The sequence below is a fragment of the Heterodontus francisci genome, chromosome 43 (assembly GCF_036365525.1).
Source record: "Heterodontus francisci isolate sHetFra1 chromosome 43, sHetFra1.hap1, whole genome shotgun sequence".
In the NCBI taxonomy this organism is placed as follows: domain Eukaryota; kingdom Metazoa; phylum Chordata; class Chondrichthyes; order Heterodontiformes; family Heterodontidae; genus Heterodontus; species Heterodontus francisci.
This window is the reverse complement of record NC_090413.1, coordinates 13,999,268-14,020,522: the sequence shown is the minus strand read 5'-3', so window position 1 is coordinate 14,020,522 and position 21,255 is coordinate 13,999,268. Positions and strand designations below refer to the sequence as shown.

The following is a 21,255-nucleotide window of genomic DNA, read 5'->3' as shown; positions in this document are numbered from 1 at the left end:
GGGCCTCCATTGGCAGCGGGACAGGAAGGCTGTTCACAGGCCTTTGGGTGAAGGCAGGAAGGTGGCAGTGTCCTCCCCCCAACACCACCATCCCGCCAGATTAAATCTTCCCCTTGCCTCCAAACCCAAGACGGGGGAGAGCATAAAATACCCCTCTGAGTCTGATTCCCCACACACAGTGTGTTGAATTTGGACACTTGCAATCCAACTCCCAGACCCTACACTCAGGGTCATTGGAATAGTGAGAAGCTCATGGTCAGACTCATGGATATGAGGCTCGCTCAGAGTCACACATGATAGGGGATCCCTCCCTCACCTCCAAATGCTTTGTATTCTTCCGACTCTAGATTCTTAAACATTCCCGACTCAATTCATCCCGTGATTGGCAGCCATGTTTTCAGCCGTCCAGGCAGTAAACTATGGAATTTTCTCCGCTAACGCCTCCACCTCCCTCATCTCCTTTAAGACGCTTCTGAGAACCAACCCTTTGACCACGCCTGTCTTAATGTTGCCGCCTTTGGCTTGGTACCAATTTTCTCTGATTGTACTCCTTTGAACACATTGACACATTTTACAATATTAAAGGCTCTGCATAAATGCAACATGCTAGCGCTATATGTTGTGTTTGACTGTTCCGTGATTGGTTGCTGTGTACTGTGCTTGTAAGACTGCTCAGTCTGCTGTCAGTCAACACTGAGGGGGCGTGGTTCCAAAAGTGAAACTAAGACAGATCCAGGCAGCCATCAGAGAACAAAGCCAACATACACAGAAATCTTGAGTCTAGTTTCTTCATGCTTTAGGTATAAAACATAACACTGTAGTCAAAATTTTCATAATCAGACAACCTCATTCATGCACACTTGTACCTACAGTCATATATGTACACACACACACCCTCATTTAAGCATAGGCACAATTCTACTGAGAAGATCTGTGTACATTGTGCTCACCTTTGGATTTACAGCACTCCTGAATAGCATCTGAGGGTACTTCCATTTTAAAGCACATGAATCATGATTTTCCCCACCTTTTTGAGTGAATGGGAAGGCTCAGTGCTGATTTATTTTTGTCTCAGTGGCAAAAGGCTCAGCAACAAACCTCCACATTCACGCTGCACTCCTCCCTTTAATCAGGAAAAGACATTAATTAACACATTTGGCTGGCGGAGACACTGTGGAGCAGCTCATCTTCGAACATGCGAACACTTACTTAAAAAAAAAGTCAATGGAAATTAGATTTAGCTCAGCACAGTGCCGAAAGGGACCAGGAATAACGGTGAGATCAGGGCAGACAATCAGGCCAGCAACCCTCCTGTGTTCATTCGACACTGCTCAAAATCCAGAGAAATCCCAAAGAGGGGTGTCGGGTTTATTAGAGTGTTAGAGTGAGGGGTGCGAAATATATCAGAGAGTGTTACAGTGAGGGGTGTGGGGTATATCAGAGACTGTTACAGTGAGGGGTGTGGGGTATATCAGAGTGTTACAGTGAGGGGTGTGGGGTATATCAGAGAGTGTTACAGTGAGGGGTGTGGGGTATATCAGAGAGTGTTACAGTGAGGGGTATGGGGTATATCAGAGTGTTACAGTGAAGGTGTGGGGTATATCAGAGTGTTACAGTGAGGGTGTGGGGTATATCAGAGTGTTACAGTCAGGGGTGTGGGGTATATCAGAGTGTTACAGTGAGGGGTATGGGGTATATCAGAGTGTTACAGTGAGGGGTGTGGGGTATATCAGTGTTACAGTGAGGGGTGTGGGGTATATCAGAGTGTTACAGTGAGGGGTATGGGGTATATCAGAGTGTTACAGTGAGGGGTGTGGGGTATATCAGTGTTACAGTGAGGGGTGTGGGGTATATCAGAGTGTTACAGTCAGGGGTGTGGGGTATATCAGAGTGTTACAGTGAGGGGTGTGGGGTATATCAGTGTTACAGTGAGGGGTGTGGGGTATATCAGAGAGTGTTACAGTGAAGGTATGGGGTATATCAGAGTGTTACAGTGAGGGGTGTGGGGTATATCAGAGAGTGTGACAGTGAGGGGTGTGGGGTATATCAGAGTGTTACAGTGAGGGGTATGGGGTATATCAGAGTGTTACAGTGAGGGGTATGGGGTATATCAGAGTGTTATAGTGAGGGATGTGAGGTATATCAGAGTGTTACAGTGAGGGATGTGGGGTATATCAGAGAGTGTTACAGTGAGGGGTATGGGGTATATCAGAGTGTTACAGTGAGCGGTGTGGGGTATATCAGAGAGTGTTACAGTGAGGGATGTGGGGTATATCAGAGAGTGTTACAGTGAGGGATGTGGGGTATATCAGAGAGTGTTACAGTGAGGGGTGTGGGGTATATCAGAGAGTGTTACAGTGAGGGGTGTGGGGTATATCAGAGAGTGTTACAGTGAGGGGTGTGGGGTATATCAGAGTGTTACAGTGAGGGGTGTGGGGTATATCAGAGAGTGTTACAGTGAGGGGTGTGGGGTATATCAGAGAGTGTTACAGTGAGGGGTGTGGGGTATATCAGAGAGTGTTACAGTGAGGGGTGTGGGGTATATCAGAGAGTGTTACAGTGAGGGGTGTGGGGTGTATTAGAGGGTATTTCAGTAAAGGTGGTGGGTAGGTGCAATTGTCAACTCCAAGGGCCATACATTGCTCAGTATTGTGCCAGCAGCGCATCACAGAAAGATGTAATTCTTCTCTTGAATTATCTTCTGCCTTGTGTTCTATCGGGGAACTGTATAGGTCAGTGCTGCGTACAGTGATTATTTTTGACAGTGAGAGGTGGGAAAGAGTAAAAGACAGTTTTTTTTTTGTATAGTGGTAGACATCTGCCTTCACCTCCTGAGTGCATATCTGGTGGAGCAGATCGCACATTCCTTACAGATCTGTCGCGTTATCTTGCCTTTGTGTCTCCTCACACCTCAGAAATCTTTCAAAGCGATCCACATAAGATCAGTTATTTTTAGCGCTTTTGTTATCATTCTGTGGGGAAACGCATTGAATTATCACAAGCAGCACTACTAAGGGTAGGTTGTCTGCCCAAATGCCGTAAATCCATTCTGTTCAATCTCGTGAGGCAAATGGGGCCTCGACTTAATATCTCACCTATTCTGACCACACTGCACTCGTATCCAAACTGTGCGATGTGTCTGGTGTGCACTCAGTGTTAATCCAAGCCAACTGTCCAGTGAAAATGAGTTGCACTTGCATAACACCTCCTTTGACCATCTGACATCTCAATGTATTTTACTGTAAATACAGTACTTTTAAAGTGTAGTCACTGTGGTAACTTGGGAAATCCAGCAACAAATGTGTGCACAGCAAGGTCCTACAAACATTGATGCACTGCACTGAGGCTGTTAGTCTTGATTTTCTTTTTTATAATGCTCAATATCAGGCATGGGACTTAAACCCATGACTTCCTGCCTTGGAGGTTAGAGTGCTACCCACTAAACCACAGAGCAGTACTGAGGTTGTGCTGCACTGTCAGAGGTGTTGTCTCCCGCGAGATGGGAAACCAAGGCCCTGTCCTCCCCCCCTCAGGTGGATGTAGAAGATCCCGTGACACTGTTTTGAAGAGGAGCAGGGGGAGTTCTCCTTGGTGTCCTTGCCGATATTTAACACCTCAACCAACATCTCCAAAACAAATGATCTGGTCATTATCACATTGCTGTTTGTGGGAGCTTGCTGTGCGCAAATTGGCTGCCACGTTTCCTCCATTACAACAGTGACTGCACTTCAAAAGTACTTCGTTGACTGTAAAGCACTTTAGGGTGGCCCAAGGTCATGAAAGGCGCTATATTAATGCAAGTCTTTCTTTCTTGGAGTTCTGACTCCAAGAGACGAGGTTACGGTATATGAGACAGCTGCTGTTGAATGCACCAGGAATTCAGAGCAGAGAGTCCGGGAAGGAGCCTTGCTTCGATAGCACTGGAGGAAGAGTTTTCACTGAGGAATCCCGCCATAGAAAGCGAGACTTGCATTTATATAGCACCTTTCACAACCTCAGAAGTACTTTGTGAAGTGTAGGTACAGTGTCAATGTTGCTAATTTGTGCACAGCAAGATCCCACAAACAGCACAGATAATAGCCAGAAATTTCCGCAGAGCTGCTCCCAGACAGAAATGGGAAGTTGGGTCACGCATTCAGCAACAGATCTGAGGAGATTCCCAGCCGATCTGATTCACTGATGTTGGCTACGAGAGCTCCCTTGCTTTAATAGTGCCGTGGGATCTTCCGTGTTCACCTGGGAGGGCAAATGGGTCCTCGGTTTAACATCTGACCCGAAAGACGGCACCTCTGTCAGTGCAGCCCTCCTACAGTACTGCACTGGAGTGTTAGCCTCGCTTATGTGGTGGAACCTCTAGAGTGGAACATCTGGAAATACTCTGCAGGTTTTGTTTTATTCACTCATGGGATGTCGCTGGCAAGACCAGCATTTGTTGCCCATCCCTAATTGACCTTAAGAAGGTGATAGTGAGCTGCCTTCTTGAACCGCTGCAGTCTATGCAGCATAGGTACACCCGCAGTGTTGTTCGGACAGCATCTGTGGAGAGAGAGACAGAGACAGAGTTAACATTTCAAGTCGATTCTGTTTTCCTCTCTGTAGTTGCTCCCTTAACTGCTGAGTATTTCCAGTTTTTGTTTGAGATTTCCAGTGTATTTTGCTTTTGTTATCGGGATAGAGGAACAGAAGGAGGCCGTTAAGTTAGGTCATGGCTGATGCAGATCTTAACTCCATCGACCTACCTTGGTTACATATCACTTGATACCCTTGCCAAACAAAAATCTATCAATCTCAGTTTCAAAATTTTCAATTGACCCTTCAACATCAACAGCTTTTTGGGGATAGAGTTCTGTTACCTTTGTGTGAAGACTCGCTTCCTGATTTCATCCCTGAGTGGCTTCATAGGAGTTTAGAAGGATGAGAGGTGATCTGAGGGGACTTGGCAGGGTGGATGTGGAGAGGATGTTTCCCCTTGTAGTAGAGGCTAAAACTAGGTGGCGTGCATTAAAAATAAGGGGTCTCCCATTTAGGACAGAGATGAGGAAAGAATTTTTCTCTGAGGGTCATGAGTCTTTGCAACTCTCTCGTCCCTGGTGAACAGTGGAGGCAGAGTCATGGAATGTTTTTAAGTCAGATTCTTGACAAAACAAGGGAGTCCAAGGGTGTTGGGGATAGGCAGGAAAGTGGAGTTTAGTCCACAAACAGATCAGCTATGATCTTACAGAATGGCAGAAGTAGGCTGAAGGGGCCGAATGACCTCAACCTTGTTCATCTGTATGCTCCAATTTTCAGCTTTTGTTTACTTGTTCTGGATTCCCCCCACCAGAGGAAATAGTTTCTCTCGATCTATTCTATCAAATCCTTTACTCATTTTAATTGGATCATCCGTTAACCCACTCAACCTATCCTCATAAAATGAATCAAGTAGGTCTTGAACACACAACTTTCTGGATTTAGAAGCATGAGTGCTACCCAGAGAACCAAGACCTGCTGTGATTAGGATATGGGCAGCAGAGTTTTGGAGGATTATGGAAAGTGGCAGAATTGAACCTGAATTGACGCTTAATCCAAAGAGGCAAAGTCAGCAACTCTGTTTATCAAATGGAGGTGCTGAGAAATGGCGCTGGTTTCCTGGCATGACAAGAATGCTTTTTTATCTTAAATAATTTAATTTAAGGTTGTTTGGATGTTCAGTTATTTATGAACAGGGCCTTCCACGTGGTGAAACACAAAGTAAAAAATTACTTTAAATTTTCAAAAAATATCAGATTTTTTTTGCTGTCCAGATGTTTCTTTTGAAACTTTACAACATTTGCAATCTGAGAGCTGGACAGAGTCTGATGAATGGGAATGAGGAAACAACATTCTAGGCAGGTCTGAAGCAAGGCCCCAACCTGGACCAAAACTGGAAGGGTGGCAACCTTACTCAGGCATGCTTTGGTCTGTCGGGGCCCACTTGAGGTGTATGTGTGGGCTGTCTGAGGCCGGGCTAGGGTTTGCTGAAGCCTGAGGCCTGTTTAGGGATGGCCTGGGGCCTAACAATCTGAGGATTGCCTGAGGCCTGTCTGAAGTGTTGTTTCCTCATTGCAATTCATCAGAGTCTGTTCAGTCCTCCGATTGTGAATGTTTCCCTTCTCTACCTGATTGATTGAATCTGTCATCATCTCCAAAGTACTTTTATTTTTCATCTTCACATGGTCTAATTCTCCATGAAAGGAATGCTCCTGAACCACATCCTGTGCTGCTCCGATTGAGCACTCAGTCCCTGAAGGATTAGATGTTGTAATTGCAGAGCTACTGTTTCACGGTTCAGGGCAAGATGAGGCCTCGCTTTCTCTGCTTCTGTTGTGAGGCTACATTTACAGAAGTAAATCTTTTAAAACAAATGCTCGATCACAAAGATCCTCCTTGCAAACGATACAAACCATAATTTCACTGTTCCCTCATTGTACTCCTTATAATCGGTACCTCTGCCCCTCATAGACCCCTCTACAGTCAGTACCCCCATATCCTCATTACCCTGCTCTCCCTCACTGTTACCTGTTCCCGTACATTCCTCTCATTGTCCTCCATCCCCTCACTGTGGCTCCCGACATTTGAGCTCAAACTCTAGATCGACGCTCCCAGTGCAGTCCTGAGGGAATGCTGCACTGTCAGAGCTATTGGCTTTTGGGTGAGACATTAAACAGAGGCTCCGTCTGCCCTCTCAGGTGGATGGAAACAATAACTGATGACACTATTTTGGGGAAGAGCAGGCGAGTCCTGGCCAATATTTATCCTTCGATCAACATCACTAAATCAGATTATCTGGTCAGTATCACATTGCTGTATGTGGGAGCTTGCTGTGCACAAATTGGCTGCTATGTTTGCTACAACAGTGAGTGCACTTCAAAAGTATATCATTTGCTGTAAAGTACTTTGCATGGCTCTTGAATTCATGAAGGAATACAGTTGCATGCACAGACTTCTCTCCAGTGAACCATAGTCACCTATTCCACCATTGGGAGGTAATGTCACTGGAATTGTAGCCTCGAGCCCAGGCTAATGCTCAAAGGACATGGATTTAAATCTCACCGCAGCAGATGGTTAAGTTTGAATTCAATTAATAAATCTGGAATTCTTTTTTAGAAAGCTAGTTAATGGTGACCATGAAACCGTTGGTGATTGTTGTAAAAATCCATCTGGTTCACTAATGTCCTTCAGGGAAGGAAATCTGCCGTCCTTACCCGGTCTGGCCTACATCTGACTCCAGACCCACAGCAATGTGGTTGCCTCTTAAAATGCCCTCTGAAATGGCCGAGCAAGCCATTCAGTTCAAGGGCAATTAGGGATGGGCAATAAATGCTGACCTAACCAGTGAGGCCCACATCCCACAAAATGAATAAATACAAAAAAAAAAAGTCGTGCTGCAATTACCACAAGTCAAGACACACATAGACTGTGTCCCAAAAATGTATTTCTGTTCCTGCTGACTAGTTTTAAATTTACCCCATTTCAGCTGCAGGCCATGTCCTACTGTTCTGGACAAGGCGAAAGAGCTCAACTTGTTCTACATTATCTAATCCCTTTAGCACCCGAAAATCAGCAATCATATCACCTCTCAACCTTCATATAGCGAGTGAGGAAACCCCCAGTGATAGAGCGCTTTGGGAATCATAGGTCCCCTAAGCCTCCTGTTCCTCCCGAACCTGCGGCACTCACCACATGGCATGTCTTAAGGCGTTGCTTCTGTTCACCACCCCCCCAGGTTTGAGTCGGGCTGCCTTGCCGTTTGGTCTGATGCGCCGGGAACTGGCGTGCGAGGGATACCCCATCGAGCTGCGGTGCCCGGGGAGCGACGTCATCATGATCGAGAGCGCTAACTACGGGCGAACCGACAACAAGATCTGCGACGCCGACCTCTTCCAGATGGAGAACGTCGAGTGTTACCTTCCTGACACCTTCAAGATCATGTCACAAAGGTAGGACGTCATTCCAGGGGAAGGTTGGTGGGGGGGGGGAGGGCAATGTCGTTCAAAATAAAGTCTATGAGGAATGGATGTTCATTCTTAACCAGGTTCCTTCCATTTTGGTTGCAATTTGATTAAGTATTTAGATGTTATTTGTCAATCTCCCATATCATTTCACACGGGAAGTCACGAGCGGATCCTCAGATGAAGCAGAGTCAGTGGGTGGGTAATAATTGGACCAGAGGACATATAGACCACATTCTGTCTCCATTTTAGCATCATACATTCTGCCCTTATATAGATATCCTTTTATTTTACATTGTTATTTAGAGTTAAAATGGCAGCATTTATTATTGGTGTTTCTCTGCACTCGAGACGGAGGAGCTCTTGAGATGCAAAATTGAGGTGCATGCAGCGCCACAATAGGAGGGAGGGTGCAATTACAATGTGACAAGTTTACATAGGCTGTTTCCATTACAAATATGGAGATGGGAATTTCTCAGTTGACACAAAAGTGTGACTAAAACATGATAACAGGATGTAAGGTATTGTACTCTGGAAGGGTGCACAGACATAAGATTTTTGATGTACAATGGAGAGATGATGTTTCCTGTCAGAAGGAAAATGTGCCGACAAAGCGAACAACACAAACCACCGGATGTGTCAGATAGCCCTATCCTTATCTTTGTCGCGCCCATTGGCTGCCACTCTGAACTCAAATCCATCACTTCCATTTCCTTCCACCTTCACCTCTTTCAAACCTACCTCTTTGGCCAAGCTTTTGGTCATCCGTTCGTATTGCTCCTTATCTGGCTCAGTGTCACATCTTTGTCGAACAACACTCCTTGAGACGCTTTGCTGCATTAAAGGCACTATAAAAATGCAGGTTGTTGTTGTTGACTAGGCAGGGTAGATGCAGCAGCTCTTTAAATATCGCGGTGTTATCCAATGTAGTTACATGTTGCCACCGATTCTCCGTTTGCAGGTCTCATGCAGTCAGCGGTAACTGCTGTCTGGACTCATTGGATGCAAGTCTGTTGGTCAGGATAACCTATTTATCATTGGGTCTTCCTGATGATTGTCTATGTATTTGGTCCCAGGAACAGAATCCCCTGTGGTGATGCATATGCCAGAAGCTGAAGTTTAAAATGCCTTCAAGTACAATCCAATTCCGTAGTTAGTTAGCACAGTAACAGCAACAATGACAGTCAGACTGAGGCCCATTACAGTCCCAACAGTCGGAATTCCATCATACTCTGATCCTTCAGCTTAGTCAGAGTGTAGTACAGGTAAGGGGTCAGTTTGGTCACTGTGTTGTAGAGGTGAGAGGTCAGATCAGTCAGTGTGTAGCGCGGGCAAGAGGACGTCCCAAAGTCTTTAAGGTAATTTTGGCATCCGGTCACTGTCATGTAGGAAATGCAGCAGCCAATTTGTCCCAGCAAGGTCCCAAAAACAGAAATGAAGTACCGAGCAGATAATCTGTTTTTGAAATGTTGGTTGAGGGATAAATATTGGCCAGGACACGGGCAGATCTCCCCTGCTGAACTTCGAAATAGTGCCATGGAATCTTTCACGGCCACCTGAGAGGTTTAATGACGGGTTTCGTGTTTCAGCTGCAAGATGGCACCTCTGGCAGTGCAGCACCCCCTCAGTGTCAGAGTAGGACAGGTCGTCCTACCTACTGCGCTCAGCTTTGAGATGCTATGTCACTGCTCGGCTGTTTATTCCTTCCATGAATTTCCTCAATTGTAGTTAAGACCGAACCTGCTGGAAATACACAGCAGGGCGTCTGTAAGAAAAAGGTTGCTGAGCACTTTCGAGTGGGAATTCTTTACCCTGGACCCCTGGATGAAGGGCCTCTACCCTAAACTTCCTTCCTGTTTACATGTATTGCTGTTACACATCCAACTTTGTCTCTCTCTTTGCAGCATGTTCATTCCTCCGCAGTACTTGCTGCAAAAAGCATTATTCATGGCTCATTTGTTTCAAAGTAGCAAGACCAACAGAAATGAGCAGAGAGGACAGTCGTGCCCTCTCCCTCCCTTCTCTCTCTCCTTCCCCCTCCCTCCCTTTTCTTCGTCCCCCTCGCTCTTCTCTCCACCCCCTGCCTTCTCATTCACTCCCCCTCTCTACCTCCCCAGCTGCCAATATCAATAAGCTGAGAAGCAGGACGATGTACTGACCAGCTAAGTTGTCGGGAACTCTCAGCTTCTGTGGTAATACATAGGCTCTGATCAATATGTTGTCTGCTCTAAACCTCAAGTGCAATCAACAAAGCAAAACTTGCCAATAGATCAATAGCAGCTGCATCAGTCAGTGCGGACTGTTCATTAAGCCTTGGCGCCAACTAAGCGGGTTGGGAGCTTCTACTTGGCGGCGTTTTGGGGATGTGACGTAACATGTGGTCTGAGCAATGTAGAGTCCAATCAATAACACTACTGGACCAGGATGTTCCAGCACCCACTTCCCATAGAGATGTTCTTAAACGTGATCAATACTCATCAAACCTTCTTGAGTTGAAAATGGACCTTGCACAATGCAGTACTCATTCGAGAGCACACTGAATCTGTGTGTAATAGAAAGGGCCAAGAGGAGAGCGAGTGACTTTATGAGGGGAGTGGGAGTGATGCTGCTCCGTTCTGCCCCCCGCAGGGTTGCCAAAGGCTGGACTCTGACTGATTTAGAGCAGATTCTCATCCAGTCGGCACAGTGGCGCAGTGGTTATCACTGCAGCCTCACCGCTCCAGTGACCCGGGTTCGGTTCTGGGTCCTGCCTGTGTGGAGTTTGCAAGTTCTCCCTGTGTCTGCATGGGTTTCCGCCAGGTGCTCCGGTTTCCTCCCACAGCCAAAGACTTGCAGGTTGATAGGTAAATTGGCCATTATAAATTACCCCTAGTGTAGGTAGGTGGAAGGAGAATGGTGGGGATGTGGTAGGAAATATGGGATTAATGTAGGATTAGTATAAATGGGTGGTTGTTGGTTGGCACAGACTCGGTGGGCCAAAGGGCTTGTTTCAGTGCTGTATCACTCTATGAGAAGCTAGTGAAATGTGAAAGTTCCTCACATGCTGGTTTCCTGTGTGTCCCTGTCACAGTTTCAAGGCAGCTCTGATCAAAGTCACAGTGCCATCCTATGTGACAGTGGCAAAGATAAACTCTCCCTCTCAACCTGTTTGCAGCCTTTGACATGGTTGATCACAGGTTCCTCCTCGAATGTCTCTCCACCATTGGGTGGGATTGCACTCATCTGGTTTCATTCTTATCCATCCAATCATAGCCAGAGTATGATATGCAATGCCTTCTCTTCCCACTCCTGCACTGTTACCTCTGGTGTCCCTCAAGGATCTATCCTTGCCCTCCCCTCCTATTTCTCATCTATGTGCTGCCCCTGAGCGACATCATCCGAAACCACAATGTCAGTTTCCACATGGAACCTGATGACACCCAGCTCTACCTCATCACCACCTTTCTTGACCCCTCCACTGTCTCTAAGTTATCAGACTGCTTATCCTGCTTCCAGTATTGGATGAGCAGTAATTTCCTCCATCAAATATTGCGAAGGCTGATGTCTTCGGTTCCCACCACAGCTCCGCTCTTTTTCCACCAATTCCATCCCTCTCCCTGGCAAATGTCTGACGCTGAATTAGTCATATTTGACCCCGAGATGAGCTTTCAACCACATGTCTGCACCTTCGCTAAGACAGCCTATTTTCATCTGAGTACATACGAATTAGGAGCAGGAGTAGGCCACTCGGCCCCTCGAGCGTACTCCGCCATTCAATAAGATCATGGCTGATCTGATTGTAACCTCAACTCCACATTCTCACCTATCCCCCAATAACCTTTCACCCCCTTGCTGATCAAGAATCTATCTACCTCTGCCTTAAAAATATTCAAAGAATCCTCTTCCACCGCCTTTTGAGGAAGAGAATTCCAAAGACTCACGACCATCTGAGAGAAAAAATTTCTCCTCATCTCTGTCTTAAATGGGCAACCCCTTATTTTTAAATTGTGACCCCTAGTTCTAGATTCTCCCACAAGGGTAAACATCCTTTCCACATCCACCCTGTCATGACCTCCCAGAATCTTATATGTTTCAATCAAGTCGCCTCTTACTCTCCTAAACTCCAGCGGATACAAGCCCAGCCTGTCCAACCTTTCCTCATAAGACAATCCACCATTCCAGGTATTATGTCTAGTAAACCTTCTCTGAACTGCTTCCAATGCATTTACATCCTTCCTTAAATAAGGAGACCAATACTGTACACAGTACTCCAGATGCAGTCTCACCGATGCCCTATATAACTGGAGCATAACCTCTCTACTTTTGTATTCAATTCCTTTCACAATAAATGATATTCTATTAGCATTCCTAATTACTTTCTGTACCTGCATACTAACCTTTTGCGATTCATGCACTAGGACACCCAGATCCCTCTGCATCTCAGAGCTCTGCAATCTGAGTAACATTGCCCGACTCCACCCCTGCCTCAGCTTATCTGCTGCTGAAACCCTCATTAATACCTTTGACTTGAAAGAGAGGCGGAGAGGTTAAGGGAGGGAATTCCAGAACTTAGGGTCCAAGCAGCTGAGGGCACGGCCACCAATGGTGGAGTGATTAAAATCAGTGATGCTCAACAGGCCAGAGTTAGAGGAAATCCTGGAGGGTTATGGGATTGGAGTTGAGTTGCTTGGGCCCTAAGCTCTGGAATTCCCTCCCTTAACGTCTCCGCCTCTCCACCTCTCTTTCGTGTTTTAAGACCCTCTTTAAAACCTACCCACTTTGTCCAAGCTTTTGGTCATCTGCTCCAATAACTCCTGATGGGACTCAGCATCATTTTTTTTTAATAACTCTCCAGTAAAGCCCCTTGGGAAGTTTTATTACGTGAAAAGGCTCTATATAAATATAAGTTGTTGTTATTTTGTTTATCCTCGTCCTCTGTGTCCTGACGCTTCCTCCAGGACCCTGGGTTCATGAGCACTGGCCACTCTCCTGGACCTCACCCAGGTCCATGTCCTTCAGTAGGGAAATGAAAACAAAAGGTATCAGTAGGCTATTCACCAACAGAGGCATCACAGTTGAGCCTGATCTTGCCTCCACCATGCACCCACTCCACCACTGATTTCAGCACATAAACACATTGTACAGCAGCAATCATTAGTTGTATTCATGAATCAAACAATTGATAAGTTTGAATGAGCACGGAATGCAATGCATAGGAATTTCTAGCACAGTGGGAGTCTACCTGAACCTTCTTTTCTGCACAGAATTTAGCCTCCTCTTAGGATCCCATTTACTCTCCAAACTGATTCCATTTTCCTATTTTTGCCCCGTACCCATTTATACTGTTCTCTCTTCAGTAACTATCTAATACCTTTCTGAATGCCGTAATCACTGGAGAATTGATGCGCCTTACAAAAAGAAAAAGAATGATTTCCATTTATATAGCGCTTTTCACAACCACCAGACGTCTCAAATTACTTTACAGCCAATGAAGTACTTTTTGAAGTGTAGTCACTGTTGTAGTGCAGGAAACACAGCAGTCAATTTGCACACAGCAAGCTCCCACAAACAGCAATGAGGTAATGACCAAGTAATCTATTTTTGTGATGTTGATTGAGGGATAAATATTGGCCAGGACACTGTTTAGTTTAGAGATACAGCACTGAAACAGGCCCTTCGGCCCACCGAGTCTGTGCCGACCATCAACCACCCATTTATACTAATCCTACACTAATCCCATATTCCTACCACATCCCCACCTGTCCCTATATATTTCCCTACCACCTACCTATACTAGGGGCAATTTATAATGGCCAATTTACCTACCAACCTGCAAGTCTTTTGGCTTGTGGGAGGAAACCGGAGCACCCGGAGAAAACCCATGCAGACACAGGGAGAACTTGCAAACTCTGCACAGGCAGTACCCAGAATTGAACCCGGGTCGCTGGAGCTGTGAGGCTGCGGTGCTAACCACTGCGCCGCCCTGGGGAGAACTCCCCTGCTCTTCTTTGAAATAGTGTCAGGGGATCGTTTACATCCACCCAAGCAGGCAGATGGGGCCTTAGTTTGACAACTCATCCAAAAGTCAGCACCTGACAGTGCAGCACTCCTTCAGTACTGCAGCGGAGTGTCAGCCTTGATATTTATGCTCAAGCCCTGAAGTGGAACCCAAAACCCTGTGACTCAGAGGCCAGAGTGCTACCAACCCAGCCACGTTATGCACATTCCTGTGTGATAAAGATTCCCACTAATCTCTCCCTTATTGTGTCCCATGCTTGCCTTGAGATCGCCGCCTCATGTCTTCGAGTTCCCTACCTTTACCTTGTCCATTCCTTTCATCATTTTGAACACTTCAATTTCAGCCGTTGGAGAGAATACAGCCCTGGTGGTTCTCGTCTTAATCATAACACAGACCCCATATCCCTGGCACCAGCCTGATAAATTTGCATTCCACTTCCTCTATAGCTATTCCATCCCTCCTAGAGTGAGGAGCCAAAAACTGCACATGCGTGTTCCAGAAGTGGCCCAAGCATCATCTTGTACTGAGTCATCTTAACCTCTTTGCTTTTGGTTTCAATCCCTTTCAATTTAAAGCCCAACATATGATTGGCTTCTTAATGGCCCTTTTTTTTTTAACCCCGTCCATGTTAATTGTGTATCAATGGTTTGATTATATGCAGGTGAAGGGTATTAATTGGGGTTTTAGTTGAGCACTGAAGAGCAGACACTCACTGAGACTGGTGGAGGGTTTTGAGTGAGGAGCTATATGTTTGTAATCCTTTTACTCTGCACAATAAATGTGAAACTGAGTAAATATAGGCTCCAGCATTATCCTTCCATAACAAGTTTTCTGGAATTTAACAGTCCATCCCATTTAAATGGATTCATTTACCGGCCACCTTAGATCCTCCACTGTTTTACTATCTGTGGTGTATTTTTATTTCGATGCTTCTGTTTCCAAAATTACCACCTTTCATTTTTGTGCGTTGAACTGCATCTTCCGCTAACCTGCCAATTCCCGCGGCCGGCATTCTCCCTGGAGGTTTGCTATTCCTCTCAGTTTAGCATAATCAGCAAATATTCGTATCTCCCCTTAATGTCTGAGTCCAGGATGATTATTTTTGCAGTTATAAGGGAACAAAATCCCAGCATCAAACCCGGGGGCACCACTACCTACAGTCTGAGGAGTATTCAATTATTGCAAACCTTTGCTGACTGTCTTCCGTCCATTTCTCTATTCATACTTTCACAATATCATTGATACTAATTTTCACACCAATTTATTTCCAGTACTTGCTCAATACAAGTCCACGTAAAAGACACCCACCGAATCCCTCATTATATCTTGTTATCCTATCAGTATTGTCAAATATTACTTGCAAATCTATATAAATTATTTCTATCTGTCCATGCCTTAGACATTTACTCCCTCCACCACCGGCTCCTCATGGCTTTCATGTGTAGCCTCTGCGAGACGCACTCATGCAAGTCTCCAAGACTCCATTGACAACATCATCCAAATAGGTGATCTCTACCACCTGGAAGAACAAGGGCATCAGGATTGTGGAAACACTACCAACTATAAGTTCCCCTCCAAGCCACGCACCATCATGACTTGGAACTATATCAGCGTTCCTTCACTGTTGCTGGGTCAGAATCCTGCAACTCCCTCCCTTAGCAGATCTGTGAGTGTACCTACACCATACATAATGCAGCGGTTCAAGATCGGCTCACCACCACCTTCTCAAGGGCAATTAGGGATGGACAGTTAAATGCTGGCCTTGCCAGCGACATTCACATCCTATGAACAAATAACAAGAAGTATTCTTTCTTAATTTCTATCTCTGGGCGAGAGCAACTTTGCACTAATGGTATACGACTAAATGTTAATTGTTGCCGAGGTTATCCCGAATATGATGTTGATGAAATGTTTACCTTTTGCCAGTCTCCACTCTCTTGGCACAGGGCCCATCTCAAAGCAATTTGTAACCTAATTTGTACTCCCTTGCTACATCATCACATCCTCATTCAGTACCTCCGGTGAATGCCCTCATTCTTTACAAATTGTGAGCACTTACAACCCAAAAGAAACAATTTCTTTGTAAATAAAGAGTCATTGGTTCCTATTCATTTTGATACACTCAAGTTTACACATGATTTACACAATGATAAATCACACCATTCACACACTGATCAATCACATAATTCGAACATTGATCAATATCACTGTTCACACACTGATCAATATCACTGTTCACACACTGATCAATATCATCATTCACATAATGATCAATAACACCATTCACGCACTGATCAATCATATGATTATTACACTGATCAATCACATGATTCACATGCTGATCAATATCGCCATTCACACACTGATCAATATCAACCATGCACACAGGGATCGATATCATCATTCACACACTGGTCAAGATACCTTTCATACACAGATCGACGTCGCCATTCACAGACTGAAAAATATTGCAAATCACACAGTGATCAATATGATCCTTCACACACTGATCAACATCACCACTCACACACTGATCAACATACCATTCATATGCTGATGGAGATCACCATTCACACACTGATCAATAACGCCATTCACACAGTGATAATGCCATTCACACACTGATCAATAATGCTATTCAGGCACTGATCAATATTACCATTCACACACTGATCAATATCTCCATTCACACACATGATTGACACACTGGTCATTATCACCATTCACACACTGATCAATATCACCATTCACACACTGATCAATATCACCATTCACACGCTGATCAATATCACCATTCAGACACTGATCAATATCACCATTCAGACACTGATCAATATCACCATTCACACTCTGATCAATCACATCATTCGCACACTGGTCAACATCACCATTCACACACTGATGAATATTCCCATACTGATCAATATCACCATTCACACACTGCTCAAATTCACCATTCACACACTATCAATCACACCATTCACGCACTGATCAATATCACCATTCCCACACTGATCACTATCAACCATTCACACACTAATCACTATCAACCATTCACACACTGATCACTATCAACCATTCATACATGGATCAATATCACCATTCACACACTGATCAATATCACCATTCCCACACTGATCACTATCAACCATTCACACACTAATCACTATCAACCATTCACACACTGATCACTATCAACCATTCACACACTGATCAATATCACCATTCACACACTGATCACTATCAACCATTCACACACTGATCACTATCAACCATTCACACACTAATCACTATCAACCATTCACACACTGATCACTATCAACCATTCATACATGGATCAATATCACCATTCACGCACTGATCAATATCACCATTCCCACACTGATCACTATCAACCATTCACACACTAATCACTATCAACCATTCACACACTGATCACTATCAACCATTCACACACTGATCACTATCAACCATTCACACACTGATCAATATCCCCATTCACATACTGATCAATATCACCATTCACACACTGATCAATATCACCATTCACACACTGATCAATATCCCCATTCACATACTGATCAATATCAATGATCCCCTCCGATTCCGCGATAGACCAGACGAGACTCAGCCTTCTTTGTTCACCTGTTTATTGCAAGCATATGCAGGGGATACCGCACCCATACAAGATGGTGTACGAACTCCCCAAGTAGTTTCAAAACATCATTCTTGCACCATTTGACAGATAACAGTTTATTTGCCCTTACCAATCATTCTGTTACACGTTCTTACTGTTTTATCTCTATCCAATTGTGTCTACTTGTACATGGCTAGGTTACCCTATTACATTCTAAACATGTATACATTATACTAGCCAATCATTAGCAAGACACGTACACATGAAACTTTGACTCTTGTCTGGTTTTTGTCACTCATGACAGCTTCTGGGTCATCAGGCTTTCTCCTTTGTTCACTGTCCTTGTCTTTTTCCCCCTCTTCAGCCCCCACTCTTTTGGCCCTTGGCCCTGCCCAAGTTGGCCAGACACCAGAGTTGAGAATTCCTCCGCTTGTCCTTCGGATGTCCGGTCGTCCAGACTCCTGGCGGAATCCTAAACTGCCAAACTGTATAGGTTCGCCTTTCCTCTAATCCCTGTATCCCTTTCCCATGTGCGCATGGTGGGTATCGGAGCATATCCTCGGAATGCCATTTCATATTCTTTTAGGGCTTGCCACTGGTATTGACACAGACAAATAGCCATACCAATACTGTCAAGCTAAAAATTGCCATTACCACGCGGAGGATTTCCCACCAATTTGTCAGCCACCCTGTGGTAGAGTAAGCTGAGGCCGATCTAGCCAATTGTGTTGCTGATCTAGTGGCCAGGTCTAATTGCATGTGCCCCTGTGTGATTTGTTCTCTTGGTGCCCGGGTATACTGATGTGTTATCTTTGTGGCCTGCTGCATGGCCTGGGGTTTCATCCGTAAACTCCGTATCATCCCACCAGGGACTAAATACGTATCCCGTTGTTCGCCCGGGCAAATGGAAGTCCCCTAATGTAAGGGAGTCAGTCACTTGGATGCAGAAACTGGTGTTAACTAAGCATCTAAATCCTCCAAAGACCATTTCAGCCTCACTTGTCATAAAACACCATTGCGTTGGGGACATCTGAACTGCCTTGAATACGTCCTGGACGGGGGACATTTCGAGTGTGATTTTGCTGCGGTTGGTCAGGGACTCGAGGGTACGACAAGTACATCCTTGGTACTCATCCAAATCATGGAGTTAAAATAAGAGAGGTACCCATGGGATACTGCTCGATGTACCCAACCATCCCTTTCTACTCCCAATGACTGAAAGCGATAAGCGTTGTTAAAGGAGGTTCCCGGCTGATGCTCTTGGGGTATTATCAATGGGAATTTGATAACCCCGTCCGCTCCTCCACTCTGGGATCAAGTGACCACTAGCTGTCATCGTTCCTGGTGTAGGTTTATGAGATTCAATTGGTATATCGATTCAAACATGTGTCCGGGGACGGTTCCAAACCTGATGTCTCCTATATCCGAGTTTATTCCCTTTATCAAATCTCGGGCACACACCCTTCCCCTGCTTTGTGAGTCGACAGTATCAACTAGCCCTTGATTGGTAATATTTAGGGCTCTCACTAGTCCTTCGCCTTGTATCTCAATAGCAGTCAGGGCATATTCTGTCCCGTTTGCATTATACCGCAGTCCTTTGGCTGTTTCAACAGCCACTCGTGACGTGTAATTGTTTACTTCATGGATCTGAGCAGAGTTTATCAGGCAGATCAGTCCATCCGGCTGTGATGTTTACTTCATGAAGGATGGTGCTGTCTGCGTTATTTGTTTGACACCCATGATACCATTTACCCAAGCCAGTCACATTATCCCGGATACATTTACGGTTTGGTTCCCAGACTCTTGTCTGGTGTGTCTGAGTGGTGACTTGGTCCGTAATCCCGGTATTCGGCTTCTTTACCCATTCCCCAGTCTCTCCTCTGGGGAGCTGAGCGTATTGACCAGGGTGCAGGCAGGTGTTTTCGTGCACATGTACCGTCGGTGCCTCCCATGTCACTACTGATCCGCTCAGGATAAGGGGATACCTGCAACGATATCAACATCGGTTCCCGTCGCCCGGGGCACCGTCAGATTTCTCGGTTTCTATCTACATTTTCAACTGTGCATAATGTTTCCATTTACTTCCCGTTTTCATATCTATGAGCGCACACGTATCACCTGTCAGTATTATCTCATGTGGTCCATGCCATCAGGGTTGAAGTCCACCGCATTCTGGACCCATTCTGACCATTACCTTATCTCCTACCTGCGAAACCTTGTGTATTTCCCAACTGCTGATCGAATTCTATGTCCTCAGTTGCCTGTCTACCCTTAACCTCTTGTCTGAGCTTGTGTAGCTATTTACTCATTTCTTTGACATACTCTCGGATTCTGCCTTTAAGCAGGCCTGCGTCCGTCCATCCAACCATTATTCCTTCTGGTAACTGCAATGCCCGTCCTGTCATTAGCTCAAATGGAGTAAATTCTGTATTTTTATTTGGGGTAGCCTGTAGGCACATCTGAATGCTGGATAAAACTGCTGCCCAGCTATTCCCCGTTTCTTGTATTGCTTTAGCTGTAGAGGTCTTTGAAATCCTATTCATTCTATCTACCATTCCAGAACTTTGAGGATGATAGGAGATGTAGAATTTCTGTTTTATCCCCAGAATTCCTTTTTTAGCTCTTGCATCAGCCCGATCTAATTAGCCAATTCCCATTAATTATAACGCTATTTCATTCGTGAGTCCTGGAGAAACTGTACAGTCATAATACTTTAAAACAGAAAGCAAACATTCCCATTTGATTCCAGGCATTACCATATTTTGTTTGTTTTTTCCTCTATCCTGGATGACATTTTAATTTCTTAAAAGTAATTTGCTAAATTACACTGGATTTTCGACATCTCAGATTATCCCAAATTCAAATAACTGTGTTGCTGGAGTGATGGGTTTTATGAATGTTCCATTTAATATCTCCCCAAAAGAAACTTTGTTTTTTATACTTAGGAACCACCTAGACTGCTCTTGTTTTGTGTTTTCTAAAACTTTGATTGTCCTGTTAAATGTCCGATAAAGTTCCCTTTGAGTGCTTTAAATAACCACTCATATCAATTTAATTTTGTTTACCGATTCCAATTTCTTATGCCCAGACTTGGTGGTATTGCATTTTGCTTTACATTAAAGTCAGAAGTGCTTGCAACTATCTCTCCTTCTCAAGCACTTGGTCTCATTGATAAAATGCTGTGAGATTTAGGGGTGGCACAGTGGCGCAGTGGTTAGCACTGCAGCCTCACAGCTCCAGGGACCCGGGTTCGATTCTGGCTACTGCCTGCGCAGAGTTTGCAAGTTCTCCCTGTGACCGTGTGGGTTTTCGCCGGGTGCTCCGGTTTCCTCCCACAGCCAAGACTTGCAGGTAAATTGGCCGTTGTAAATTGCCCCTAGTGTAGGTAGGTCGTAGGGAATATGGGATTACTGTAGGGTTAGTATAAATGGGTGGTTGATGGTCGGCACAGACTCAGTGGGTGGAAGGGCCTGTTTCAGTGCTGTATCTCGGAATAAAAAAAAATAAATAAAATTTGTTGTCTGCAGTTATGTTCTTAAATTATTAAATCTGCTGGATCTCTTGCTGTGGCATCAGAACCCATTGTGGCTCTGTCCCAAAGCCCAATGGGTTAATTTTTTTCAGCAATGCAAAAATTAAATGGAAAAACA

At 44.9% G+C, this 21,255-nt stretch overlaps 1 protein-coding gene across 1 annotated transcript in view; it reads left to right on the top strand.

Annotated features, from left to right (window-relative positions):
- Window positions 1-21,255, top strand: part of LOC137355542 (adhesion G protein-coupled receptor L1-like) — a 392,986-nt gene that overhangs the window by 111,100 nt on the left and 260,631 nt on the right. Inside the window, exon 2 of the mRNA XM_068020788.1 lies at window positions 7,745-7,958. Coding sequence (XP_067876889.1) covers window positions 7,745-7,958 — 214 coding nt within the window. The remainder of the gene's footprint in view (window positions 1-7,744; window positions 7,959-21,255) is intronic.